At 37.4% G+C, this 26896-nt stretch overlaps 7 protein-coding genes across 7 annotated transcripts; 5 read left to right on the plus strand and 2 right to left on the minus strand.

The window, feature by feature from the left end:
• The first annotated feature begins 4190 nt into the window (after positions 1-4190).
• On the plus strand, positions 4191-5165 carry LOC18022786 (E3 ubiquitin-protein ligase SINA-like 10). The gene is made up of 2 exons (XM_006405748.1): positions 4191-4391; positions 4494-5165. Exons 1-2 carry the CDS (start codon positions 4191-4193, stop codon positions 5163-5165), a joined length of 873 nt encoding a protein of 290 aa, XP_006405811.1.
• A 974-nt stretch (positions 5166-6139) lies between these two features.
• Positions 6140-6979, minus strand: LOC112088427. The gene is made up of 3 exons (XM_024158705.1): positions 6668-6979; positions 6533-6619; positions 6140-6469 (listed from the first exon to the last, which is right to left on the minus strand). The coding sequence occupies exons 1-3, from the start codon at positions 6977-6979 to the stop codon at positions 6140-6142; spliced, it is 729 nt and encodes a 242-aa protein (XP_024014473.1).
• Positions 6980-7867: 888 nt separating this feature from the next.
• Positions 7868-12462, plus strand: LOC18022787 (E3 ubiquitin-protein ligase SINA-like 10). Its single transcript, XM_024158706.1, has 5 exons — positions 7868-8043; positions 8960-9074; positions 9276-9927; positions 11526-11695; positions 11794-12462. Exons 1-5 carry the CDS (start codon positions 7868-7870, stop codon positions 12460-12462), a joined length of 1782 nt encoding a protein of 593 aa, XP_024014474.1.
• A 227-nt stretch (positions 12463-12689) lies between these two features.
• LOC18022555 (ELL-associated factor 2) lies at positions 12690-14192 on the minus strand. Its single transcript, XM_024158600.1, has 4 exons — positions 13936-14192; positions 13540-13829; positions 13405-13447; positions 12690-13295 (listed from the first exon to the last, which is right to left on the minus strand). Exons 1-4 carry the CDS (start codon positions 14060-14062, stop codon positions 12892-12894), a joined length of 864 nt encoding a protein of 287 aa, XP_024014368.1. The 5' UTR covers positions 14063-14192; the 3' UTR covers positions 12690-12891.
• A 235-nt stretch (positions 14193-14427) lies between these two features.
• LOC18022556 (E3 ubiquitin-protein ligase SINA-like 10) lies at positions 14428-16143 on the plus strand. Its single transcript, XM_006405751.2, has 2 exons — positions 14428-14829; positions 15320-16143. Exons 1-2 carry the CDS (start codon positions 14455-14457, stop codon positions 16001-16003), a joined length of 1059 nt encoding a protein of 352 aa, XP_006405814.1. The 5' UTR covers positions 14428-14454; the 3' UTR covers positions 16004-16143.
• Positions 16144-16873: 730 nt separating this feature from the next.
• On the plus strand, positions 16874-17815 carry LOC112088428 (E3 ubiquitin-protein ligase SINA-like 7). Its single transcript, XM_024158707.1, has 3 exons — positions 16874-17011; positions 17235-17715; positions 17778-17815. Exons 1-3 carry the CDS (start codon positions 16874-16876, stop codon positions 17813-17815), a joined length of 657 nt encoding a protein of 218 aa, XP_024014475.1.
• A 3726-nt stretch (positions 17816-21541) lies between these two features.
• Positions 21542-23839, plus strand: LOC112088429. Its single transcript, XM_024158708.1, has 2 exons — positions 21542-22763; positions 22893-23839. The coding sequence occupies exons 1-2, from the start codon at positions 21542-21544 to the stop codon at positions 23837-23839; spliced, it is 2169 nt and encodes a 722-aa protein (XP_024014476.1).
• Positions 23840-26896: the final 3057 nt, after the last annotated feature.

The raw sequence follows: 26896 nt of genomic DNA on the forward strand, positions 1-26896 counted from the left end.
TCCAATGTGAGGTCTTCAACTCCGGACGAGTTATCTCTATTTATCTCTCTCGCTTTCCCTATCTCTCTCCATCTCTATCTATCTATCTCTCTAACATTCCATCCCCCCTCTCTCATTCTTACTTTCCGTCTCTCATTTCTTCCGTCATCCTAAATTGTATTACAATTGAGACACCTGCATCTCTCTCCCTTTTTCTTCTTCTCCATCTTCTTTTATCTTCTTCCTCATTTTTTCGTTCTTCATTTACAGTGTCTTTGACTTCTACTTCTTCTCTCTTTATCGTCCTTGTCTTCTCCGAATTAGGCTTCATCTTTTTCATTCAATTTTTTTCTTCCTATTATTATCTCATATTTTTCCTCTTCCTCATCTGCTTCGTCTTCATTTACTCATACTTTTATCTTTGCATTTACCTTCTTTCTGATATATATTTTTGTTCTTATATTTCATCGTCTCTAACTTTTTTTATACCATATTCATATTTTGGACGTTCTTTTTTTCTCCAATTTTTACTCATTTCCGTCCCCATCATCTTCTCCTTAATATTCTATGTCTTACTTGAATTCTTATATTCTTCTGATTTTTCTTAGTCGCTCTCCTTATCTTCACTTTCTTCTACTTCATCTACACCATCTTCTTGTTTTCTTATTCTTCTACTTCGTCTATTCCTGCATTGTCTCAGATGAAGACATGCAATTGATCAGTTTCCTTCATCTAGCAAACCTCAACGACTAAAATATTTAATTTTCTCCTAAAATGATCAAGTGAAAAACACTTATAAATGTCTTACTTTGAACGAAGTTCTCATTGACATCACTAATTCTTACACAATAAAAAATGACATTCATTTTATCTCCTGAACAACTCTTTTCTCATAAAGAAAGAGGAAAAAGGTTAACCTGATTAACTCTATCTCTAACTTGCGCTAACTAAATATTCGTATTTTCTTGTTTTCAGATAATATTCCCTTAGACCAGAAGTCCCATTGATGAAGGTATCTTCAGGACAAGGGATCGTTAAGCAAGCCACCAATGGGATGATCGAACCTGAACTCTTCATCGGATTTACTAAGCAAAGCTTGAAACGATGACTGGCTCAAATTTGTGTCATGAACTATATATCACTTCTTCTGGACCTGGTCTGAGTCACCATACACCGCAAGAAACCCTTTTGGCGTTACAGAAGGGCTAAGAAACTTATTTTCACCCAAGAGACCTCTCACTTCAGCAGAGATTTGGCTAAGCCCCTGAATTATGATACAAAAAGGATTAGCATTTCTATAAAGAAGGAAGATTAGTCAATAAGGACTTACGTGGAAATGCTGTGTCCCATAAGGACTTACGGCCATCGTGTCCCATATAAGAAAGAAAGACAATGAAGATTTCATTGAGTTAGCTGAAGAATAAAAGTGTGGAAAAAGACATTCAATAATCAATTATATCATCTAATGGCCATGATTCATGGTATATTGGTTTTGAAAAATTTTTGAGTATAAGAAATAAAAGATACAACTGCAAACTAAATTTGAAAAGCAAAACAATTGTGGCAATGAATCCTTACTTTAGAAGTTTGCTGGTCAGTGTTAAGCTTGTTGGAAATCGTACCTTGGGTTTTGCTGCAAATTTTTGTTACAATGATTTTCCATATCAGGATGATGGTGAAGTGTAAAGTAAAATGATCAACTGAAAAAAAAAAAAAGACGGATAGATAAACAAAACCAAAAGATCGACATCTCAAACATAATCACAAACGAATATATCTATAAAACATAAGTGTAACAAACGAACATAACTCAAAATTCTTCCTTTTGGCATCTCGACAATAGATGTATTTAGAAAAACTGTACAACATCAATAAAGAAGAACCTAGTTTTGTAATACCGTAATGGTAAATTAATACACATATATTTATAACCACCAATTGAGTAGGTTTTTGTACAAAAATTTACATTATATAAATAACAGGCGGCCGAGCTACGTGCTTCAGCCCTAAACCCTAAAACACTTACATATTAACAACTGGAAGAACATCTACGAAAAAATAAACAATGTATATGATTAAAAAACGTGATCACAAAATCAACAAAAAAAACATATCATCAAACATATCAATTACAACACAAAAATAAAGATCTAGTACTAACCTAACCAAACAATAGATCCGTGAACATCTCAGCCGTCTTGGGATCACTAAACAATAACCCTGCAAAAAAAAAAAGTTAAAAAGAAAAAAGAAAAAGAAAACAATAAGAACAAAACACAAAACTAAAGCTAGAGATGATGGCTAACATATTAAAAAATACAAACAAAATAGATAAAACGAAAAATACAGAAGCATGACTCATAAGAATAAATATGTCTTACTCAAGAAACAAATATACTTCGTAAGAACATAGAAGACAGACTAAATTACCCCCATTATTTGGTCAACCTATAATCAGAAAAACAAACAATTTTATTAATAATTAACAAAGAACCACGAACTGTCAATGTAGTTAAAGATGAACTCACTTGTATGAGAATATTTTAGAGGTGTCCTTTGATGAATGAGAAAAAAGTAGCCAAGACATAATTTCTCAACGACGATGATATTTTATTAGGTAAACCTGATTTCAACCTAGGTTTAGGTTAAATCAAGAGCTTGGAAATCAAAAAGCTAAACGAACTAAACTAAAACGTGCGGCTAACAAAACTTACACAAAACGATACGCTGAATAAAGAGGAAGAATGCGTTCAACTTCAGTATCCTTCTCGGAAGATCAGCCTACAACAGAATAGCAACAACATCAAAAAAAAAGCAAGCAAACTAAAAGCAGGAATCAAAACGGCGTAGAACACAAAGAAAACAAAGAAACTATTGCATATGAGAAAGTTTAACCTAGGATTTTTCTAAAACGATATGGAAGAATGAATATAGAAGACGTATTTATATAGATTTTCAAGCTTAGGGTTTTTATTATTAGGGTTTTGTTTAGGTTACATAAAATAGTTAATATGGGCCGACGACATTTAAATCCACGTGTTTAGGGCTTATATTGCTAGGGTTTGGAGTTTATATTGTGTTAAATAGTTATATGGGCCGACGATATTGATGTTCTCGAGTTTAATTAAAAAATTTTGGTTAATATTTTCGAAATTATTTTTTTTTATTAAGGGGTAAGAGGTAATTAACCAGCTGAAACTCAATGAGAGGCCTCCATTGCTTATTTTGAACTTGCTTTTAATATATATGATTAGATTGTGATATTTGTCACGGTAAATTAAGATTTTGAAGTATATCACTGTAATCATATAAATTTTTTATTTTTAATCATTTATTTTAAAGAAAAAGGAAAAAAAAATATATGCTTATTTTTAAATAAAATTATCAAATAGAAAAATACAGTAAGTAAAAAAAATAGAGACTATGTTTCTGGAACTTTAACATTTATTTAAAGATATTATTTATCAGATTTATTAATAATATTAATTAATTTATAATTTCTTAATTACGAATATAAAACATAGATTGTAAAAAACTTAACAGAATTTTAGTTTAGAATCTAATACGGATCATTATTACGTGGATAATCAATTTTAAAGTCTAATTATTTTTTTCTGTGTATTACACAGATCCTAATCTAATGCTTATATGATGGATGGATATTCATCACATTGTTTTATTATATGGTGTAAAAATAACAATAAGAGAGTTTTTCTTGAAAACCTGAAATGGGTGATCGATAACTCGAACAATTTTTCATCAGGTCTTTTTTCACTGAAGAAAAGTGATACGAAACATACAAAAAAGTGTCTAACCACCCCCCCTCCCCCCCTCCCACAAAAAAAAAAAAACTTTAGAAATTAAAAAGTGACTTACTATGAAATTATCTGTAAATTCTTTTTTTTTTTTGTCAGAAGTTATCTCTAAATTATTTTCTCCTTTTTATAAATTTTATATCATCTATATTTACTTTAAATGGGTTTAGGGTTTTCTAATTTATTATAATGTGAAATAATAAAGACGAGAGCTTTTCTTGAGAGATTGGAACTCACCAACTTGTCCACAATCGGTTTATTGTTATTCTCTGCTTCTTTTTAGTTGATCATCCATCTTTTGGAATTTAAAATATTCATGATCGTTGTATTGTGATTCTGTGATTTGTTTTTTCTTTTTTTTTTTTTATCTTCTACGGAACACCGATTATAGATTGGATGAGGAATTTGAGTTTAGCCAGAGAACAACCATCGGTTCAAGAAGAGGCAACCCTTGGCCATGATAAACGGTTCATAAAAATCGCCGAAGAAGCAGCCGACTCGACCAGAGAAGATTCGAATGTTTCTGTGTATCTGCTGGATAAAGATCTTCTCGAATGCCCCACTTGCTGCGAGCCCCTCACTATTCCTATATATCAGGTTTACTTCTTAAAGTTTCTTATACAGCAAGTTACTATATACTGTCTTCTTTTTTTCTCTGTTGATGTATTTTTATGATAAAACTCTGGTTCTATCTTGCAGTGTATTAATGGTCATATAGCTTGTTCTCTTTGCTGCAAGAGAGTTAATAACATATGCCCCTCATGTAAGTTTCGGGTTGGGTACATTCGTTGCAGAGCCATGGAGAAAGTCATTGAAGAAGCTAGAGTGTCATGTCCAAATGCCAAATACGGTTGTAAAGAGAATGTCTCATACCAAAACCCCTCGAGCCATGACAAACAGTGTGGTTTTGCACCGTGTTCCTGCCCCGTGCGTGACTGCAACTATACAGGCTCACACAAGGATCTCAAGAACCACGTCAATGTTGAGCACAAGGAAGGCCTGGTTCTTTTCAAGTGGAACACTCCTTTATGCATTGAGCCTACCCTCCTCAGTGAGGAGATGACCATTCTTAGAGAAGAGAAAGATGGAGACCTGATTGTAATTCAAGGTTTTGAAGGAACGGACGGTATTTTTGTAACTCTAAGCTGCATTGCACCATTGGCAAATGAAAAGGTCATACTATCCTGTAGTCTGGAATTGAGAACCTTGAGAAGCACACTGAAGCAGGAAGTGACGGTGAAAACAATTCAGAAAACGAGCGAGGAAGAGCCTGAAGAAGATTTCGTGTTGGTTCCTTCCTATATGCGTAATGGGACGTACTTCTTGGAGATTAGCATCAGCCGTTGTTGGTTCACTTATTTTATAGCTTGATATATTTTAACAACAAATATCAAGTTCATAGTTTTTCTTTTATTCTACAACATATATTGTGCTTTACGTATTTTATTTCAAGAACTAGTTGACGTAGCTCAGCTGCTAGACAGTTTGATCCTCAAAAAGAGAACTGGAAATTTTTTTCATATTTACAACACAACACAGTCTCTAGCTGCTAAAGCTTCTTTATTTTTGTTTTTTTTTTTTTGTATTTACCAATAGGATTTAAAAATACACTATTTAGAGGCGGTAAGAGTCTCTAAATTAGTAGGAGACATTCATAGTCAAGAGTATAGGAAGAGCAAACATAGGCTTTTATTCAAATGTATGTCGTGTAAATTACCGATCTGGTATAGCTACAATCTCTAGCTTGCAGAGCAGTAGATCTAGGATATCATGTCCAAAATGCCAAATACGGACGACGTAAAGAGAATTCCATCTTATTCTTCTTCTCTTTTTTTTGTTTCTTTTGAATTGAGTGTAAAAGTTTATTCAAACCAAAAAAAACAATTTATTATTTACAATGAATGCTTCCTTGTGCTTAATGTACCTAATAGACTTCACACTGAAATAGAATTAAGAAATAAACTCAACTTGTCGATGCTTCTTTTTAACGTGAGAAGGAGACAAAGAGATTTAAGTTAGGCTTCCTTATAACCCTAGTCTCTATCAGAGACTGAGGTTAATTCTTTGAAGTTGTTTTCTCATTAATCAGTACTAAAGACCCTTATATAATCTGTGAATCAGTTTATAAGTAAATCTAGTGTAAGAACACACAACAATCCAAACGACTTAAGATCCAACGTGAAAAAGAAAACGCTAAACACCAAAATCTAGCTAGTTTTTTTTGGGTCAAAATGTTAAGATATATTACCAAAAAATGAGAAAGTTATACATGCTATTCTACATAATAGCGTAGCCCATTAGCTCCAAAGGAGAGAGTTTTTGGAACGAAAAATAATTACAATGAATCAGCAAAAACAGCCAAAGTAAAACTCAAGCAGAGAAGGAGTGGCAATAGAGCCCCGAGCCGGGAAGGATAGAAGACGATCCCGCATAGTGCGGTCGATGCGAGCTTTGATATCCGAAGAGGAGGAAGTCATGTTGAAGATACGGGCATTTCTTTCTCTCCAGAGATGATGCGCTGTTACTTGGAGAAGGAGCTTTGCAACAGCCTGGGAAGATCTTGTCGGTTGCATAGAGAGAAGGGGAATCCATTGCGAGATTGCTAGGAGGCCAAGCGGAGGGTTATGTCCGAGACGAGAAGCCAATGAGACCCAGATGGAGCTGGAGAAGGAGCACTGAAAAAACAAGTGATCATGGGATTCATCTCCATTTGTGCAAAGAACACAAGTTAAGGGAACCTGTAGACCCCAGCGATGCAACCTGTCTCTTGAGGGAAGGCGCTTTTGGAATGAAAGCCATAGGTGGAAAGAGAATCTCGGGACCGACTGTTTAAACCACACACATTTAGTCCACTCCAGATGAGGTGAGGTTACCCGTAGCTGATCCCAGGTTCCTTTTGAGGAAAACGAGCTAGAGAAGTTCCCAGATGGGGTTCTCCAGAGATACCGGCCACATCCAGCCGAGGGATGCAGAATAGCTCTAGAAGCAACATAAATGAGGACCTCTTCCGCTCTGTCAGATCTTGCAGCCCGGAAGTTCCAAAAGCCATCCTGAATTGCGTCGCAAACTCTAGCTTCATTATGAAGGCGAAGAGAGGAGGGGCCAGATTCACCAAGGAAAGAGATCAGAGGCCCAAATTCTGTCCAGTTGTCGAACCAGAAAGAAACAGTAGATCCATCGTTCATTTCGCACTTTAGGAAGCGTAAAACTATCGGCTTCAAACGGAGTAGACAACGAATGCTCCAAGAAAAACGATCACTATCCGGAGAAAGCCAAAAACTCTTACGGTCAGACACATTTTGTTGGAATAAGCTTGAAAGAAACTTGAAGTGCAAGTTTCCTAATCCTGATCAAAGTGTGTTTCTAGAAGGTTAAGATTAGAAAAAGAAATTTAGGAGTTATCTAAAAGGAAATTTAGGAGTTATCTAAAAAAGGAAATTTGTTTCTCTATTGGAATTAGGAGTTAGCTAATCCATTATCTATATAAGGAATTGCAGAGTTGTTGCAAATACTTATGAGTTGAGAGAGAGATTAAGAGAAGCTTTAGTTTTTGAGTGATTTTTCTAAAGCTAATAAAAGAAGTTGCTTTTATTCATACTTGATCTAATTCTCAATTCTATACATTTTTCTTTAACTACGCTACCCATAGAGAGCCCGATCTAGTGAAGAAATGCCAGATTAGTTTGAGATGAAAAACGACTTCAAAATCCTCTAGTCTCCGAATACCCAAACCGCCTTCGATCTTTGGTCTACACACATCAGCCCAGGCAACTCTTGCCCCCGAAGATGGAGAGGTTTTGTTTCTCCAAAGAAAAGCAGAGCACAATGAGTCCACTCGCTCATAAAACTTCTCGGGGAGGACAAAAACCTGGCTCCAAAAGTTGACCATCCCGTAAATGACAGAAGATATCAGCCTGATTCTTCCAGCGTAAGACAGAAATTTTGCAGTCTAAGAGTGGATTTTGGCAGTGATTCTTTCCAGAAAAGGTTGCCGAGCCGCAAATGAGAGTTTTTTAGGGGAGAGAGGAAGCCCAAGATACCTGGTGGGAAACTCGCCTTGAGCTATTCCGGAAATGGAGCTCAGCAAAGATGCTTCTGGCTCAAAGAACCCCGAGAAGAAAATTTCCGATTTTGATGCATTCAAGTCAAGCCCCGAGAAAGATTTAAACACCGCTAAATCCTCAAGCATACCGAGAATGGAGTGCCGAGACCCATTTATGAAGAGAAGCAGATCATCTGCAAAAAGCAGGTGAGTGAGGAGAGGATCTTCAAATTGGGGGTGCAGCTCAAATTTAGAAGATCGAGCAGCATCATCAAGCATTCTAGACAGAGCATCCATGACCAAAATGAAAAGGTAAGGTGAGAGGGAATCACCTTGCCTCAACCCTTTCTTTCCTTCAAAAAAACCAGTAAGCTCACCATTAATCAAAACTTAAAACCTTGTTGAGGAGATGCATTGACTAACCCAGGTTCTGAATAATGAAGGGAAACCCTGAGCTTCAAGAATTTTTAACACAAAATCCCAGCAAACAGAGTCAAAAGCCTTTCGCAGATCCACTTTGAGCATGCAAATTCTAGCTAGTTCTTAAAGGAAAAGCACTAAAACTCTTTCATTAGGTCTGGTCTGTCCTCCAAATTCAAGAAAGGTGATTCACAAACCCATAATATTGTGTCCTTGAGTTTTTCATTGACTAGAACTCGAGGAAGTATATGAAAGCTCTAAGATGACAATGGGATTGATTGCTTCGAGCTCAAGAAATTCATAAATAATTCATCAGAGCCACGTGCAGTTATCATGTTGTTACGTGAATCGCATAAAACATCAAAAGTGTTAGAAACTTGGCTTTTGCAAAAACATCAAAAGTCTCATTTAATATATACACTCACTTGAGAAAAAAGAAATGGTAAGCATTTTCTACTTGAGCATTATTTTGTCATGTCATTATATTTTAGCCGTTTAGGGCCTAAGGAAAAAAAAACTCTTGGGAAATCTCCACCCAATTTATGAATGCAGAGCTATTTCCGAGAAAGATTTAAATGATAATAAAAAAATGCATGTCTAGAGTCAGATAAAAAACGCTTGGGAAATTGGAGCCTTGAAGCGTTAGGGTTTAGCCATCTCTCTTACTTATATCTCCAAATATCGAGTCTCATGGAAACTTCAGAACTGACATGGCTGAAAAAGAAAGTAGCAATCCACCCCTTTCCCTGGCGCTGCTGGATCCAGATGTTCTGGAGTGTCCCATTTGTTGCTTGCCCCTGAAGATTCCTATATTTCAGGTTTGGTCCTTCTTCCTCATTCAAGAACTGTGATTCACAAATCTAAGTATATATATAGAAGTTACTAAAGTCGCTCTCTCTCTCTCTCATGGCATGTTGATACTCAATGAGGTTTTGTATCACTATAAAAGTAGAGAATGCTTACCACTTTTTTCTTTCTCAAGTGACCAGTTCAACTGTTTGTGTTTTCTGTCTGTGCAGTGTACTAATGGACATCTAGCTTGTTCGTCCTGCTGTGACACAATTCAGGGAATATGCCCATCCTGTAGAGGGGAAGGGTACAATCGTTGCAGAGCCATGGAGAGAGTCATTAAAGCCACTAGAGTGTCGTGTCCAAACGCCAAATACGGGTGCAAAGAGACTGTCTCCTATGAAAATCCCTCCATCCATGAGAACCAGTGTGTTTTTGCTCCATGTTCCTGCCCTGTTCGTGACTGCAACTATACTGGCTCAGACAAGGATCTCTACAACCACGTCCGTGCTAAACACAAGGAAGACCTGAATCTGATTGTGTGGGATACTCCTTCAAATGTTGTCTTGGGCTCGGATGAGAAGATTATCTTTTTTCAAGAAGAGAAAGATAGGGAACTGTTTGTAGTTCAAGCTTTTCGCAGATCGGATGGTTTGGCTGTAAGCGTGAGCTGCATTGCAACTTTGTCCCCGAGACTTAGCAGATTTTCTTGCTGTCTGAAGTTTGCAACCTGGAATATCACATTGAAGCAGGCATTTATGCTAAGGGAAATTCAGAAAGTGAGTGAAGTGCCCGAATACGTTTTCATGTTAGTTCCCTCACATTTGTTGCCTAGTGACGAGAACGTTACTATGAGCATTTGTTTCAGCCGCGGCCTGGGATGTATTGATCGTGTCTGAGTACTAATGTGCTCATTGTTTTGTGATCTTATAACGTGTGCATTAAGGAATTTGATTTCAAGAAGTAATTACCATCTTTACAAGACAGATCAATTTACATGCCCTGAAGGCAAATTACTGAACCTTAAGAGCTAGGACACCGAACACGAGAACAAATTCCCTTCTTCGTTCACAAGAACATATCAAAAGCATAGACACAGGAAAATACATTGTTGACCTAGTGAGTAGTGACCTCTGTTTCTGCTCTATCTGCTGCTACTTCCGCTACCAGTGCCACCACTCAGACTTAGACTTTCGGAAAGACGAGAATTCTGTCCCAAAACGATATTGTGTATACGTGGAGATAAAGAGATTTAATCCGATGATGCAAGAAATAAGATTCTGATTCTCTGCAAGAAATTTGTTTTTTTTTGTAACACTTATTCGTTTTCTTTCCCTAAGAATTCAATAAAGCTTAGACATTCTTCTGTGTAGAAATGGTGAATGGAAACAAAGGAAACCTTGGTGATGAAACTAAAAGTTTGTTGATTAATTTGTAGAAGCATCTAGAATGTCATGTCCCAATTGTAAATATGAGTGTAAATAGAATAAATACCTTGTACAACGAGAAGCAATTTGATTGAAAGAAACAATTAGTAAGCTAGTGTGCTCCTTATAAAAGATAACTGAACATTTACATATTTACAACAAATTATCTATTTACGTGCCTTGACGACAAATCGCTAAACTCTTAAAGCTAAGACACTATTTGGTTCACAAGACTTACTTTTAATAGGAACAAACACTTGGAGATACATATACATACATAATACATACATAGATTATCTCCTTCTCGTACTTCACTTCATACCTTTCTAAGTTTCTTGAGTTCCAAAAACGTTTCTCTATTTTACCTTTGAATAAGAACCAAAACAGAGAGAACAAGAGAAGATTATGCTGGCCTAGCCTGCAATTTCCAGAAGAAGTAAAAAGAAGAGAGAAGTAAAGTGGAAGCCTAGCGGCAAAGAGACAAAAAATATTAAACTTTGTATAAAATTCTTTTGATGAGACAATCCTTATATATGCATAAGAGGAGTAGCCTCCAAGTACATCTTTTACATGTATTTGACTAATCTTGAAAAAGGTAATATTCTATATTTTTATATTTACCATTATAGTAGACTAGTAGACCTTTGCCTCAGTCAATTCCATTAAAAAATGCTGTGGGCTTAGTTGGGAGGTTGTAAGGAATACTAGTTGAATTAGTTCTCAACTCTCCCCTTTTTAAGTGCTTCCATAGACAAAAACACAGCATATAAATAAAACCTCTCTGGTCTACAAGTTCCAAATCTTTAAAACTTTCAAGTGGATGATCGGTAACTCCAACATTGTTCATGTCAGAACTCTCAGAGAAACTGCGTCTCTTGAAAATGCAGAGTATGTATCTTGATTTTGATGAACATAATCCTGATTTTTCATGTTCATCTCTTTCTTGTTATTTTATGTTCCCGTTTTTTTTTTGACAACCAATCTTGTCGTTTTTGATGAAAAAAGAGCGTAGATCAGTGTTGAATAGTCTCTTGAGGTCCAAGCTAACATCAGCCCCGGAAGTGGCAACGGTTTCCCTCCATTCTGAAAATGCAAAAAAATCCGTCAAAGAAGAATCTGTTGAGGACTCGACCAGAGATCATCATGTTTCCGTGACGCTTCTGGATCAAGATGTTCTTGAATGCCCCATTTGCTGCGAACCCTTGAAGATTCCTATATTTCAGGTTTGGTATTTCTTTCTGGCTGAAGCATATTATACTCACAATTATTGTATTACATAATCCGTTGAGTCGCTAACAACTAGTGTGGTTTTGTCTTGCAGTGTGATAATGGTCATCTAGCTTGTTCTTTGTGCTGCAACAAAGTTAAGAACATATGCCCTTCCTGTACATTACCGATTGGGTACAGTCGTTGCAGAGCCATGGAGAAAGTTATAGAAGCAACTAGAGTGTCATGCCCACACGCCAAATACGGATGTAAAGAGAATATCTCATACGGAAACCAATCAAGCCATGAGAAGCTCTGTGTTTTCACCCCTTGTTCCTGCCCCATGAGTGACTGCAACTATACCGGCTCATACAATGATCTCATGAACCACGTCGATGTTGAACACAAGGAAGACCTGCTTCTTTTTTCATGGGACACTCCTTTAAAAATTAAGTTCAACCTCGGTGAGAAGCTTACAATTCTTAAAGAAAAGAATCATGGGAAACTGATTGTGGTTCAAGGTTCTAATGGATCGCAGGGTATGATTGTACGTGTGAGCTGCTTTGCACCTTCGGTACCTGAAAGTGAAAGGCTCAGTTTGTTTTGCAGTCTGAAATTGAAAAGCTTAAATTACAGATTGAAACATGGATTGAAGGTGACCAATATTCAGAAAATGAGTGATGAACAACCTGAATACGGTTTCATGTTGGTTCCTTCCTATATGCTGGGAAGAACATACATGGACATTTGCATCAGCCATAGACGTGCCGAAGCTTTTTACTAGGTAATGTCCAGTGCCATGTTTGTGATTCAACTTTAACTGAATGTCAAATAAAATGTCATTTTATTGTTGGAGATTGTTAACATATTCGTTAAGATTGTTATCTAATATGAATGATTGGGTATAGTTTGAGTAATAGAAACTAGTCAATGAAGTCGTTTTCACATGTTAAGATAAAAAGTCATTGGCTACTTTTGATTACAAGAACCAATTAGTGTACCTGAAGACACTGTGAACCTCGAAAAGATAAACTGAACATTCACATATTTACTACAAACTATCTATTTACATGCCCTGAAGGCATATATCTAAACTCTTAAAGATAAAACCCCTAATCCATCTTTGCTATTTGGTTCACAAGACTTACTTGAAAAAGCAAAAACACTTGGAGATACATATACATACATGATGATATTAGTGGCTAGCTCGGCTTCAACTCTCACTACCACTGTTTCTGCTTTTGCTGCTGGTGCTACTGCTACTTCCACTACCACTACTCTCAGCTCTGCTTTCACTGCTCTCGCTGCTTGAACTTGAACTCTTCCCCTCCTCCTCTCTCGCTTCTGCATTTACTTGAGCTCTAAGAGCTTCTGCCGCGCTAAGACCTTTATATGATTCATCATCATTGATGTCTACGTCAGCAATCTCCTCATCTTCCATTTCAGCAGGATGCGGAAGGTTAATGTCAATGTCAAGGCCACCAGTTCGAAACTCCTTTGCCAATGTAGTTTCTTTTCTTGCTATGTCTTGGCCATCATTGTCATTTTCATCATCATCATCATCGTCGATGTTGACATCCTCCTCGGATTCATGTGGATCCTCTTCCTTTTCATGATCTGTGACAGGTACACACAAAATGTAATTAACTACACTAAAAACACCACACATACGTACATTCATACACAGTAATGTAAATGAAACATGCCAAAGTAGAAATCTGTATACCTAAGCTAACAGGATTGTTGATGTCAATCTGTGCAAACTTAACCTGCAACATTGAAGAAGGAAAGACAAACACAAAAGCTTGGTATTATTTCTTGAAAACCGATTCGTTAACAAGAGATAAGACTTCTCTTATACCTTTGCTTCTCTACAAACAGGTTGTGAATACGATTCTGCTATCGGAGATTCGCTGGGAAAACGTCGGTATCTTAAACGTTTAACTGCTCGGTGAAGCTTCTCTAATCGAAATGTTTCACCATCAAAGAAGAGAATTGCGTCTTTGTCATTGTTATCTTCACTAACACCATCAAAGCTAACTTTTGGTTTACCAATTTGATTGTTCTGAAACTCCAACGTAACTTTATTATCATTGCTCTTGTGGAACGATCCTGGTTTGGTTCTATCAATTGATGCCGGTTTAAACTCATCTTCAAAATTTCAACACGAGAACATAAACACAAAATTTCCAGAAATCGCTCCAATTTTTTGGAAACAAACAAAAATTTCGACAAATTTAAACCATTTTTTACTTACATCGGAAACTGCAGAATCTGGGAGAATTATGTGAGTGACCATCATTGAGTAGTGATGGCCCTAAGGTGATATTGTACCAGCGATTTGGCTCTGGTGCGATGCTTGGCTCTTCATTGTGATCGTTCATTTCTTCATGAAATTTGAAAATCGAAATCGAGAAAAGAAAGAAAAGATCCTGGATTTTGTTGAAATTGAGAAAACCCCCAAATTCTAGGGTTCATGTTAGATTCAATTCGTTTCGAAGTCGATGAAACTGTACCTTCTCCACCTCAATGGGCTGAGAGAATATCTGCTCGGCACGGCCCATCTGAGCTCAGTCAGCTATGGTCAAGACCCTCTGAATCATTAAGAGGGTTATGCTTAGCAGATTTTATTTTTGGGTTTATTATTTCGGTTCAGTTTTGGAATCGGTTCGGTGTGATTTTCTTGCCCATCCTTTAACCAACTCGACCTAAAAACTTGATTGTATTCAATTTTTTTTCTTCTTCTTCAGAATCGTAGATCTTATTCGATCCAGAAATGGCGAGATTCTCAGTTTGTGGAGGAGACGACGGAGAAGGATCAAGCAACAATCAATCTCGGAAACGACAACGACTTCCATCCATCGATGAAGATGAAGAAGACTCCGAGGACTCTGACGCCGGAAGTTCCGGTGAAGAAGACGAAGACGAAGACGACATTTTTGTTCCAGGAAGGAGAATGGAGTCGGAGGATCGCGTATCCACGAGCGATGATAGCGACCTTGAAGTGGTGATAGAAGAGAGACGATTTGGGAAATCCGTAAACAGCCAGAGTTCTTCGAGCAGAGATTCTCCTCTTTCCGTAATGCTTTTGGATCCAGATGTTCTCGATTGCCCCATTTGCTGCGAGCCTCTGAAGATTCCAATCTTCCAGGTTCGCTTCCTTCTCTCTGATTGATGAATTTTGATTTCAGAAACCATTTTTAGGTTTAGAGTACTCACTAGGAAGATGATGAAGGAACAATAGATGTTAGATGAGCCATCACAGATTAACGATTTTAGGTGGAAATGGGAATTTATCGATTCTTTCTGCTGCAATATGGAATTTTGTGTAGCTCGAGGTTAAGCCCTTTTCGTTGTATGTTAAGATATCATTTTCCTTGAAGAACAATTTCGGTTTTTGCTCGAATAGGAAACGAAAGATTTGATTGCAGACAAAGAAAAATGCTGAATAACTTACGGTTCTAATCTTCTAGATCATTTTCATACGCCATAGAGTTTCACTGATGCTTCTACTTTCCTAGTGTTCTTATTTCTGCTGATATTAGTGCACAAGAAGTTTATCGTCGATGAAAATTACCAGCAATGTAACTAGAAGTGTGATACATCAGCTATTTATAATAACTCTGTGGTTCTGTGTTCAGTGTGATAATGGTCATCTAGCTTGTTCAATGTGCTGCAACAAAGTTAAGAACATATGCCCTTCCTGTACATTACCGATTGGGTACAGTCGTTGCAGAGCCATGGAGAAAGTTATAGAAGCAACTAGAGTGTCATGTCTAAACGCCAAATACGGATGTAAAGAGAATATCTCATACGGAAACCAGTCAAGCCATGAGAAGCTCTGTGTTTTCACCCCTTGTTCCTGCCCAATACTTGACTGCAACTACACTGGCTACTACAAGGATCTCAACAACCACGTCCGTGCTAAACACAAAAACGACCTGATTCCATTTGTGTGGGACGTTTCTAAAGGTATTAGCTTGGACCTCGACAAGAAGACCACGGTTCTTCAGGAAGAAAACGATGGGGAAGTGATCGTAGTTCAAGTTTTCAAGGGTTTGCACGCCGTGTACGTTACTGTGAGCTGTCTTGCACCTTTGGTACCGGGAGTGAGGAAGCTCTCGTGCTCTCTGGTGAATTTAACCGTAGATAGCTCGTTGAGGCAGGGATTCATGGTGAAGAACATTCAGAAAGTGAGGAATGAGCAGCCAGAAGATGGTTTCATGGTGATTCCTTCGTATATGTTGTCTGGTAATTTGCTGATTTCGATTGGCCGTGGCCGGACCTTGTTAATGCCTGAGTTAATAGATAGAATTGAAGTGTGATCAGTCGTTTTGTTCTCATGCACATTTTTAGGTGTATGTGATTGTAGTTTGTGAATCTAAACTTTGTGCATAAAGGTTCTTTGACAATTATGAATCGATGTCTTAGAAGAATCATTATTTATAGAAGATAAGATTTGGCCAGTAATTGTATTTGTGAGATCAATGTTAGATAGGTTCATATCGATTCAGAAGTGAATTCAATTTGGGGGTTGTAGCTATCAAACCGGTTTAACCGGGTTATAGATACCAATTTGAACCTGCACCTTTAAGGCTTTAACGACAAATGATGCCAATAATCGGTTATGGATTAGAATGGACTATCTGGTTTGGTTTCGACTCAGATTTACGGTTTAAGATTTTAATGATGCAAAGAAGATTATCTTTCATTCAGTGTAACTGATTACTTATAGTTTGATTTGATGGAATTTTGGTTTGGATCGATTTGGGATTCAGTTAGATTTTAGTTTTAAAAAACTTTAGCAAACGATGCATTCCACACAAACTTTGTTCTTTTGGACTTATCACACAAGCAAGTACAAGGATTGTTTAAACTACACAATTTTTTGAAATTCATCCTTTCTTTAGAGATCCATCTAAGCTAACCAAACGAATTAAGGCCAAAGGGGAAAACAAAAAAAAAAAAACTCTTGGGAAATCTAGCTTTACCCAATTTATGCAGAGCTCTTTCCGAGAAAGAGTTAACTAATGAATTCATTACAAAATACAAATGCATGCATGTCTAGATTCAAGATAAATAAAACTCTTGGGAAATCGGAGCATTAAAGCGTTAAGGTTTTAACCAGTTCTCTCACTTATATATATCTCTATTGAATCTCATGAAATTTTCAATATTCATACATATCCATAGATATGGCTGAGCAGATTAACTTATCTTCTAGATCCTCGAGTGATGAAAACGACGAAACGAACTGCTCGGCGATGCTCCTTGATCTTGAAGCTCTTAATTGTCCTATTTGCTTTGACGCTCTCACTAGTTCTATCTTCCAGGTTTTAATTCTTCTCTGTTTCTACATATTTCTAACGTTTTAGAATTTATGGAATGTTTTCAAAATTCGGACATTGCGTTGTTGATTCAAAGTAATTAGGATTGACCAGTTTTTGGAAAATGGGGTTTTTGCGTTGTTCAGTGTCACTAGAGAAGTAAGTAGTTTTTTATTTATTTAATTCTCTTCCCATTCTGGTATTTATTATACATGTTTTTACATTTCAGTGTGACAATGGACATATAGCTTGCTCTACATGCTGTGACAAACTAATGAACAAATGCCCTTCTTGTGATTCTCCTGTTGGTCAAATTCGTTGCCGTGCGATGGAGAGAGTTATCAGTGCAATCATTGTCCCATGCCCAAACGCGAAGCTCGGTTGCACCAAGAGTTTCTCTTATGGGACAGAATTAACTCATGAGAAAGAATGTGCTTTCTCTCGATGCTACTGCCCTGCAGAGAATTGTGATTACACTGGCTCTTACAAGGATATATACTCTCACTTTGATGTTCACAAGGGCGAAGCAAGATACAACTACCAGTTTCTTTTCGACGAATATTCTATAATAAACTTTGAATTGACTGAATTTACTTCAGTTGTTTTGAAGGGACATGAGGCTGGTATATTGTTTGTCGTGCAGTGTTTCAGTGAGCCACATGGTGTTTGTGTGACTGTGAGTTGTATAGCTCCTTCAGTTCTAGAAGTTGGTGAGTTCTCTTGTAATATCTATACCGCTTTGAAACCATATACTATAGTTATGTTCCCAGAGGTCACGAGAGTTCGGAAACTGAGGTTGGAAAACCCTGAAAAGGATTACATGTTGGTTCCTTCCTATTTCTTGCGTGAACGTGAAAAGTTGAAGTTGGGGATCTGTGTCAGCAAGTTGAACCAAGAGTAATAAGACTATGAGGAAGATAAAACAGTTTTTTTTTCCTTTTCTTTTTTGTTCTTTTTTTTTGGTTTCTCAGCAAAATTTTATCTATCTTATCAGAGAACTGGAATCTTATCAATCAGTTTTCGTTTTAATTAATTTCCTTATCATTGCGTTACTAGAATAAATGTTCGTTCTGAATAATTGTACAAACCTTTGATAGAAAGTCGGTTAGTAAAGAATTTGGAATGAACGAAATATCTTGTTTGCATCTTGATATGACTCACTCTGTTAGTTGGGGACAAATTTGTGCCATCTCACTACGACTTCAGTCATAGTTGGCCATCTGTGGATATCTTAAGTGGCAAGATAACCCGGATTTTCCTAGGTCTCAAATATTAGTGTGTGTTTCTGCTGTAGAAATTTTGGTTGCAATGCCACTAATCAGAAAATTTCACGGTTTTTGTAATGAAATTTTCTTAATTTTTTTTTTTTTTAAAAAAACTCATGGCTAGCTTAGTTTCCCCACACAACAAAAAAACAAATCCACGCAATTACTTAAAATTACCAGACTCGTTTTTCGTTTCACTAAATTAGGAAAGTGGGGAATGAACAGCCCCAAGATGGTTTCACGGCCATTCCTAATTCCTATATGTTGTCTGGTAGTTTGCTGATTTCGATTGGCCTTTGTTCTCTCCTGAATTATTTGACAGAATTGAAGTTTGAGTCGTTTTGTTCTCATGCACAGTTTTTAGGTGTATATGATTTAGTTTGTGAATCTAACCTTTGAGGCTTTGAGCATGAAGGTTTTCTGACAATTATGAATAGATGTCTAAGGAAGGAATCGGCACTATTCATTGGAGTTGTGGCCAATGATAATATTTGTGAGATCAACGTATATCGAATACAAAAGTAAATTCAATTTGAACCTAGCTATCAAACCGGACTAACCGTGTTTAAAATACCAATTTGAACCTGAACCTGCACCTTTAAAGGCGAATGATGCAATAGTCGGTCTTAGATTGGAATGGACAATCTGGTTTAGCTTCGTAAGGTGGACAACCAAGTAAAGACTACATCTTTTATTCACTTTAATTATATTTTGGTTTGGTTCGATTTGGATCCAGCTATTATATGTACTACAAAATCTTTTCCAAACGAGTCATTCCACACAAACTTTGTTCTTTAGGAATTTGGACTTACCAACACAAAACTAGCAAGTCATCCTATTTTCTTGGATTCGCTAAATCAGAAACAAACAAAATGAATTTTATTCTGAGATCTTTTTTTTTTTTTTGTTAAAGTGAGAGATCTGTTAAATCTGAAACTAACATAAAAGAACCGTATTTTCTTCCCAAACAATTTCTTATGGTGGGTTTAGGAATTTAGTATTAGGCTTGTTAATTTAACCATGGATTTACTAAAAGAGGTTTTCGACGCTGAATTTAACCTTCCTGTTTTATTAGTAACAGTTTAGGTAATTTTCAGCGGATGAAATCTAAAGTTTATGTGAAATGAATACCATTCCGGAAAATTTATGTATGGTATATACGGATGTTCAGCAAAAAAAGAAAAGTATACTATAATATAATTGTTCGTTGTATAAATTTCTCAATTTCTATTTATTTAGTTTTTTTGGGTTCAATTACATTATATAATTCTGATTCGATTGAGGTCTGAATATTAAAGTAATCAAACCAGTCAAGTGATAAACTGAAGTCTTTTGGTTAAGTTCAGTTTTAAATTTTGATTACAGTTCCTTTTTTACCTAGTTAATTATAGTCCTTAGGCCCAATGAAAAAAAAAAAGGAAAAAACTCTTCGGAATCCTCCACCCAATTTATTAAGAGAGAGTTTCAGATTTAACCCATATTTCAAAGTCAAACACAAAACTAACTTTTTTTTTTCTCTCTCCAACTTTTGCCATTTTCTCACAATTTTATCTTTCTCATTTAAACTATTAACGAAAATGTCATTATACATCTAATAATTCGATTTTTCTTTAATTGGCTAAAGTCTTCTTGGACCCTCTAAAGACTTTTTAATTACGAGAATGTCATCGTCTTCAATACCTTCAACCACCATGAACAACCATGAAAATGGAATAAATGCTTATCAACCAGTTTTAAAACTGTAATAAAACAAATATCTAAGCTCATTCACTCATAACATTGCTCATTCTATCATAATTTCTTCTCCAAAACATCTGGGCAAAGTTACAATGCTTCACACCATGCATTTTCGGTGAATTCTGGTTTACTCGACACCTGGATTGTTTAATTTCGGTGAAATCCTAAGTTCTGGGTGGATAAGAGAAACTTAGGGGAGCTCAATTTTGTTAAAGGTAATCCTCACACTTCAATTTCTCCACATTTCAGTTTTTATATCGCGAAAGTAGACTTCTCGTGAACTATACTGAAGTCTATGAGTCAACATAAGGTTATTTTTGCAATTGACTTTTAAAAAATAAACTTCATTAAACCTCACGAGAAGTCTACTCGATATCCTTTGAAAACAAAAAAAAGCATAGTAGACTTCATTTGAAGGCTTAAGAAGTCTACGAAAAAAAGGTTATTTTTGTAGTTGACCGTATTTTGACTTTTGGATTTAGACTTCATTATGAAGTCTACTGGTTTCGTCTGCATACGAAGTCTACTTTCAAGTTACTTTTGTAGTTTGACCAAAAACGTATATGTCATTTTTGTGTTTGACTTCTGTTTTTCAAAAATTAAAAAATTTAAAAAAATTCCAAAAAGCTTCAGTAGACTTCACAAAGAAGTCTACAAACTGTAGACTTCTCTGTGAAGTCTACTTATTGTGTTCGGTCAAACTTAAAAGGAATATTTTTTTGAGTAGACTTCATTGTGAAGTCTACTAAAAAAATTCAATTGCAAAAATAACCTGTTTTGTTCCGTAGACTTCTAATTAAAAAGTAGACTTCAAAAGTAGACTGTCAGAGAAGTCTACTCTTACATGAAGTCTACAATAGAAGTCTACTATGTTAGTCAATGCATTGGTCAATTGCTAAAGTAACCTTTTTTGCCTGAAGTCTACTCCTGAAGCCTACTGAAAGAAAAGTCAACAGATTGGTCAATTGCAAAATGACCTTTTTTTTAGTAGACTTCATTTGTAGACTTATCAATGAAAAAGTAGACTTCTCCTCCAGTCTACATTTGAAGTCTAATGTAGAAGCCTATTTTAAGCAAATGTATAAACTATTTTTCAAATTTTTTGGTTCAGAATTGCTTCTTAGTAAGTGATTGAACTACCCAGTGAATTTTATCTCATTTCATTGGATATTTATTGCTGAATCAGAAGTTTCGATTTTTAAGGTACTTAGCTTATCAAAGTAGACTTCGTCGTGAAGTCTACATTCTAAATCTGCAATAGAAGTCTACGTTTTGACGTTTTTGTAAAAACGCGTTTTAAGCAAATTTATAAATTATTTTTCAATTGTTTTTGTTTATAATTGTTTTTTAGTTAGTGATTGAACTACCTAGTGATTTTTATTCAGTTTCATTGAATATTTATTGTTGAATCAAAAGTTTCGATTTTTAAGGTACTAAGCTTATCAAAGTAGACTTCGTCGTGAAGTCTACTTTGATACAAAAAGTCTCTATGCAGTGTTTGCTAATACGGTTTATATGGTTATTTTTTCAGAGAATGGCTCAAATTCCAGTTGTGTACGGTGAGTGGAAGTTTAAGGAGAATTCATGGCATTTTGTTGTTGACATGGGCAAAGGTGGAAGAATGTGGTTTTTGAACGATGGTTGCACCTTTGGGCAGCTTACTGAAATGGCGCGAGATGATTATAATTTGGGCAAGAAGACTGGGATCATCGAGTTAACCTACGCACTACCAGTCTCAATGTTGCAAAATATGGCTCCAGATACACCTCCAATGCATGTCACCAATGATAGACAAGTTTCAAGCTTGATTGCGTTAAGCAGAGTACATTTGTTACGCCTTTGTGTGTCCTGTCGAGTGGAGATGGATACTGAGGAGAACCAGGAACGATCAGATGAAGAGTTTGGTGAAGATGTTGAGGAAAATTCAGAACATTCAACCGATGATGAGGCAGACAGTTCTGATGTGAACGACGATGGAGAAGATGTCGACGATGCAGCTTACTCTGACGGAGAAGATTACAGTGTCTACGGAAAAGTGAAAGATGAAGATGATGATGAAGATGAAGTCTGTATTGAAAAGGTCAGAACCCGATATGGTGAAACAGGAAGCACACCCATGTCATGGTCTGATAATATATATGTTGGGGCAAGTTTCCTTACAAAAGAGAAGCTGTTATCAGAGGTTAGACTGACTGCCATAATGTTAAAATTTGCTTTTAAAACACAGAAGTCTACCAAGAACCTGTTTGTGGCTAAATGTCGAGTGGAAGGATGTGCATGGATGGTTAGAGCGAGCGTGAAGAATGAGGCATCCACTTTTTGGGTGACAAAATATGTGAAAGACCACACATGTTCAATAGCCCATCGAATGGCTCACCGTGGGAAGTCTACTCCTAAGTATATTGACCAGCTTTTTATAAGCTATTTCGGCATAATTGATGGACTTACACCAGAACATGTCAGGGTTTCAATGAAGCATATGTTTAGCATCAGGATGGATTACACTACCTCTTACAGATCTTTGATATATGCCCAACAATTGGTCAGAGGAACAGCTGAAGATGGATATGCGAGTCTACCAGCTTACCTACATTCAGTGAACAAAGCCAATCCGGGAGCTGTATCAGTTCTTCATGTAGATTCGAATAACAAATTCAAATATCTATTTCTCGCATTTGGAGCATCGATTGGTGGTTTTCAGTACATGAGAAGAGTTATTGTGGTTGATGGCTGTCATCTAACAGGGAAATACGAGGGTACTTTGTTGGTTGCCACCGCACAAGATGGAAACTTTCAGATTTTTCCTTTGGCCTTTGGAATTGTTGATGGTGAAGATGATGCTTCATGGGAATGGTTTTTTTCTAAACTGCGTGAATGTGTCTCAGATGGTTATCCTTTGGTGATAGTTTCTGACAGACATATTTCTATTAAGAAAGCTTGTGAAACTATTTTCCCATGGGCAAAACGAGGGATCTGCTACTACCATCTACAACATAACATAGTAACAAAGTTTAGGGGGAAGCAGCTGTTGTACTTGGTTAAACGTGTGGCTTATGCTTACAACCTCTATGACTACAACCGGTACATGGCGGAGCTGAGACAGATCAAGACTGACCTTGCTGACTATTTGGAAGAAGCCGATGTCTCTCTTTGGTCCCAAGTTCATTTTGTTGGAGACAGATACAATATTAAGACTAGCAATGTTGCAGAGTCTATAAATGCTGCACTTAAGAAGGCCCGTGGCTATCCCATTTCATTCCTCTTGGATTTCATCCGAGAGAAGCTCGGTCGGTGGTTTTTAAAACGCAGAGAGGATGCTTTGAGTCTCACAACACATAATACTCGGGGAGTGGAGTATTTGCTGGCGATTCGTGGACATTATGCAGATGCAATGGAGGTGGACCGAATTGACACTTGGAGATACTATGTGAAAGGAGGAACCAGGAATTGTATTGTTGATTTGGAACATGGAATGTGTGAATGTGGTGTGTTTTACATCGAGAAGATCCCATGTTCACATGCTATTGCAGCTGCCTTAGCCGGTGGGATATCTGTGGATTCTCTTGTATGTCCGACTTACTCAAAAAACTACTTGTTTGCAGCATACTCTGCCAACATATATCCCCAAATCTCAGAGGTCCAAGGAGGCCCAACTTCAATATGTCTGCCACCAGACATTCGCCGTGCACCAGGCAGACGGAAGAAGTCTCGGTGGCAATCATGGCTAGAAATTGCTAGGAGGAAAAGCAAGAAGCCAAGGAAGCTGCACAAAGTATACAGCTGCTCCCAATGCAAACAACCTGGTCATACCCTACCGAATTGTGTAAGTTGAGCTAAACTCGAATAACTATGTTGCAATTTTTATTTAATATACTTAGCCGTCGAAGATTCACCAGAAAAATAACAAGAAGGCTCCGGAATAGGAAGACAAAGCATCTATTGTTCTCAAAGAAGTCATCTATTGGTGAAGTCTACTTTCGAAGTCTACTATGTGTGTGATATTTTGGTACAACGGTTATGTTTGAAACGACTTCATATATGTAACTGCTCTAACGACTTTAACGGTGCGTATAACCGTTGTACCTGTTTGTGTTCTGTATTTCTGCTTATAAATTCTTGGGTTTAGACGAATTATAGGCTCATTCCAGACCCATTTGAAGATGTCGAACCCCTTAAACTTTAACTCTATCCCTTCCGACATTCTGTGGGATATCCTCTTAAAAATCACTTCTCGTTCCTACGGTGGGCTCTGTAGAGCAAGGGTCTCCTCCAAACATCTAAATGAGATTTCTAATGAAGAGGGTTTTTTAAGAGCCGTTGATCTAATAACTTTGACGATTCCATGGGTCTGGGATCAACATGGGAGGGTTGACGCTTTCTTTCGGCGCTGTTTGGAGTGTGGAAATCCTACAGCGCAATACCTACGAGCCGTTTCTCTAATCTTCTATGAAGATAGCATCCAAGAAGGATTTAACTTAATAAAGGTGTCATCAAATGGAGGATGTCTCGTGGCAACTTACTCCATGGTTATGTTCGCTTTAACCATGGATGGTAGCCATGATGTATTTAACCACATTCGTGGTATAGTTCTGGCAGAGGCAACGAAGATGCGGAAGACTATGCAGCACATAAACAGGTGTCCGACCACATATAAGAAGCCTGACGCGTTTCACGAACCGGTCTTCCATGTTTTTGATAAGGCACAATCAAGGAGTTGTGCTTGTATGAATCTGCCAAACCAGCACTGGATGGATGATGAACGCCTCGTGGACTCATATGGTGACAAACTCTGCAGTCCTTGCTTCTGGAAGTTAGAATGTGCCTTATTCTGGAAAACATTTCCTGGATTTGTAAATGAATGGCCGCAGTGAAATTAGTTGACTCCATGTTTTATGTTTTTTGGGTTTACATATATGTTTACATGACTATGGTAGACTTCGTTTGTAGACTTATAATTCTTATTTTAATAAAACTTTTTCCTTGTACACTTTTTTCCGTCTACAGTTTCTGGTATACTTGAAAATTACAGAACTTAATCAGTTGTAAGGGTGAAATCGAAATTAGAAATACTAACATGTTAATAGACTTAGTAGACTTCAGTACGGATACAATTACAACTTAGTAGACTTCAGTCAAAGACTTCAGTCGTAGACTTCAGTTTAAGTACAATATCCTAAACGAAAATACAACATATTTGGCAAGTTAATTATGAGATAGGTGGCCAAAAAACTTCCACACCTATCATCTACCAATTGCTAAAATGACCTCCAATCACATTGAAGGTCATTTATGCAAGTAGCACAAAAGTTGCCATAAAAATCAAAGTTAGTTTTAAGAACGGGAACACTAAGCTTGCCTATCATAAACATCCAGCCCGGTTGCATCTAGCTTATCATGGCCCTTACATCCTGTTTCGTCATAGATCTCTGCAGCCATTTTCTCCCTGATTTTTCGCATGTTTTTATCGCAGAGTTCCGGAGGAAATGGCAAATCCAATGCATGACACTCGATGTACTTCAGGCAGTACACTCTGCAATCACCACTCTGAATGTTTTGAGGTATCTCCGTACCTGGTACTCGCGAATGGGTGAACGGCATGTAGGAGAATCTCCACTTGTCATCGTCAGGTGCACAGGTCTGAAGAAGGTAGGGTATCATAACCGCAAGAGGCTCCACAGCTTCAGCAATTTATTCGTCAGATGCATGTCTGGTTCGCGCATGGCTATCCCAAACCGTGATATGCTTGGTCACAAATGAGACCCATATTGCTACCCAATGGTCCTCCCTAATGTTCAACATGGAGTACAACGAGTCCACATCATATGCCCACGTCTTCTTAGTCTGGCAGTAGATAGGTAATTCGCCAGTGTAGTACGGATATGCTCCAGGCGGCAGAAGTTTGCCAGACCCATCTGCATTCGGCTCGGATTTTTTGAAGTCTTCGTAGTCACGCCTCCAAACAGTAGCAAACATGGAGTTCAGGAAGCAAATCCGGTCGGATACAAACCACTCCGGATGCTTGGATAATCGCAGCCTGAGTAGGTTGATGTAAGCTTCCATGTGCTGCACATTGGGGAAAATAAGAAATGAGTGAAGTCTGCAAACGAAGTCTATTATAGAAGTCTACGAAAGACGTCTACGGAAGAAGTCTACGGAAGAAGTCTAACCACGAAGTCTACTATGAGAAAGTAAAACACTAACCGTATCAGCTAGCCATATCGTCGGTGTCCGGAGAATGTAATACCAATCGATCGAAGCGTTTCTTGGGCGTTTTGGCCAGGCACTGTACAAGTGAAAGAGTTAGAAAGGAAATAATACTATGAGGAAGTCTACTTACATACGTATAGAAGTCTACTTACGGGTTTGATTTGATAAAGTTCATTAGAGTGGTATGCTTCGCCCTGACACCGGTTTGATCAAAAGGATCATATCCACGGGCACGGCTGGAGTGAGATGCCGACGATGGAATGATGGCCTTTGCGGTGCTGTTTCCTAAGAAGGGACTCTTCTGTGTCGCAGCCAGCTGGCGGTGTCGGGCACTCGTTGCTCGGGCAACTAGCTGAGCCGCTTCTGGCTTTGGCATTTTTGGCAAGTGCAACCGCGTCGAAGTCTACATCACACGTCTTCGGGTCAATTTCACAAATACTAGGCTCTGGGGCCTCTTCTTCATTCACGGCAGCCTTCTTTCCTTTTGCATCCCCGGGGGCGTTAACACTCTCACATGCACCAACGTTGACATTAGCTTTCATCGGAGCATCATCTTTCTCTGAATTACTCTGCAGTTTATTGTCAGAAACATGCATGAATATACAAATGAGTACACCAATGCTATAATTTAGTAACATGTTTTATCATAGTCTGAAAATTGTAAGCAACAAGTTTTGAAAAC

This window comes from Eutrema salsugineum, unplaced genomic scaffold, assembly GCF_000478725.1.
Source record: "Eutrema salsugineum unplaced genomic scaffold, Eutsalg1_0 scaffold_14, whole genome shotgun sequence".
In the NCBI taxonomy this organism is placed as follows: Eukaryota; Viridiplantae; Streptophyta; class Magnoliopsida; order Brassicales; family Brassicaceae; genus Eutrema; species Eutrema salsugineum.

Bases quoted from the DNA above. Each gene is read 5' to 3' on its own strand.
- LOC18022786 (XM_006405748.1), top strand. From the start codon at position 4,191: ATGAGGAATTTGAGTTTAGCCAGAGAACAACCATCGGTTCAAGAAGAG. The intron at 4,392-4,493 runs GTTTACTTCTTA...TCTATCTTGCAG, and splicing joins TCACTATTCCTATATATCAG to TGTATTAATGGTCATATAGC.
- LOC112088429 (XM_024158708.1), top strand. From the start codon at position 21,542: ATGGCTCAAATTCCAGTTGTGTACGGTGAGTGGAAGTTTAAGGAGAAT. The intron at 22,764-22,892 runs GTACTTTGTTGG...AATGTGTCTCAG, and splicing joins TCTAACAGGGAAATACGAGG to ATGGTTATCCTTTGGTGATA.
- LOC18022556 (XM_006405751.2), top strand. From the start codon at position 14,455: ATGGCGAGATTCTCAGTTTGTGGAGGAGACGACGGAGAAGGATCAAGC. The intron at 14,830-15,319 runs GTTCGCTTCCTT...TTCTGTGTTCAG, and splicing joins TGAAGATTCCAATCTTCCAG to TGTGATAATGGTCATCTAGC.
- LOC112088427 (XM_024158705.1), bottom strand. From the start codon at position 6,979: ATGAACGATGGATCTACTGTTTCTTTCTGGTTCGACAACTGGACAGAA. The intron at 6,620-6,667 runs GTAACCTCACCT...TGGTTTAAACAG, and splicing joins GAACCTGGGATCAGCTACGG to TCGGTCCCGAGATTCTCTTT. The intron at 6,470-6,532 runs GTTCCCTTAACT...TTGTTTTTTCAG, and splicing joins TGCATCGCTGGGGTCTACAG to TGCTCCTTCTCCAGCTCCAT.
- LOC18022555 (XM_024158600.1), bottom strand. From the start codon at position 14,062: ATGAACGATCACAATGAAGAGCCAAGCATCGCACCAGAGCCAAATCGC. The intron at 13,830-13,935 runs GTAAGTAAAAAA...GAAATTTTGAAG, and splicing joins CAGATTCTGCAGTTTCCGAT to ATGAGTTTAAACCGGCATCA. The intron at 13,448-13,539 runs GTATAAGAGAAG...TCAATGTTGCAG, and splicing joins CTGTTTGTAGAGAAGCAAAG to GTTAAGTTTGCACAGATTGA.
- LOC112088428 (XM_024158707.1), top strand. From the start codon at position 16,874: ATGGCTGAGCAGATTAACTTATCTTCTAGATCCTCGAGTGATGAAAAC. The intron at 17,012-17,234 runs GTTTTAATTCTT...TTTACATTTCAG, and splicing joins TCACTAGTTCTATCTTCCAG to TGTGACAATGGACATATAGC. The intron at 17,716-17,777 runs GTGAGTTCTCTT...ATGTTCCCAGAG, and splicing joins TCCTTCAGTTCTAGAAGTTG to GTCACGAGAGTTCGGAAACT.
- LOC18022787 (XM_024158706.1), top strand. From the start codon at position 7,868: ATGGAGCTCAGCAAAGATGCTTCTGGCTCAAAGAACCCCGAGAAGAAA. The intron at 9,075-9,275 runs GTTTGGTCCTTC...CTGTCTGTGCAG, and splicing joins TGAAGATTCCTATATTTCAG to TGTACTAATGGACATCTAGC. The intron at 11,696-11,793 runs GTTTGGTATTTC...TTTGTCTTGCAG, and splicing joins TGAAGATTCCTATATTTCAG to TGTGATAATGGTCATCTAGC.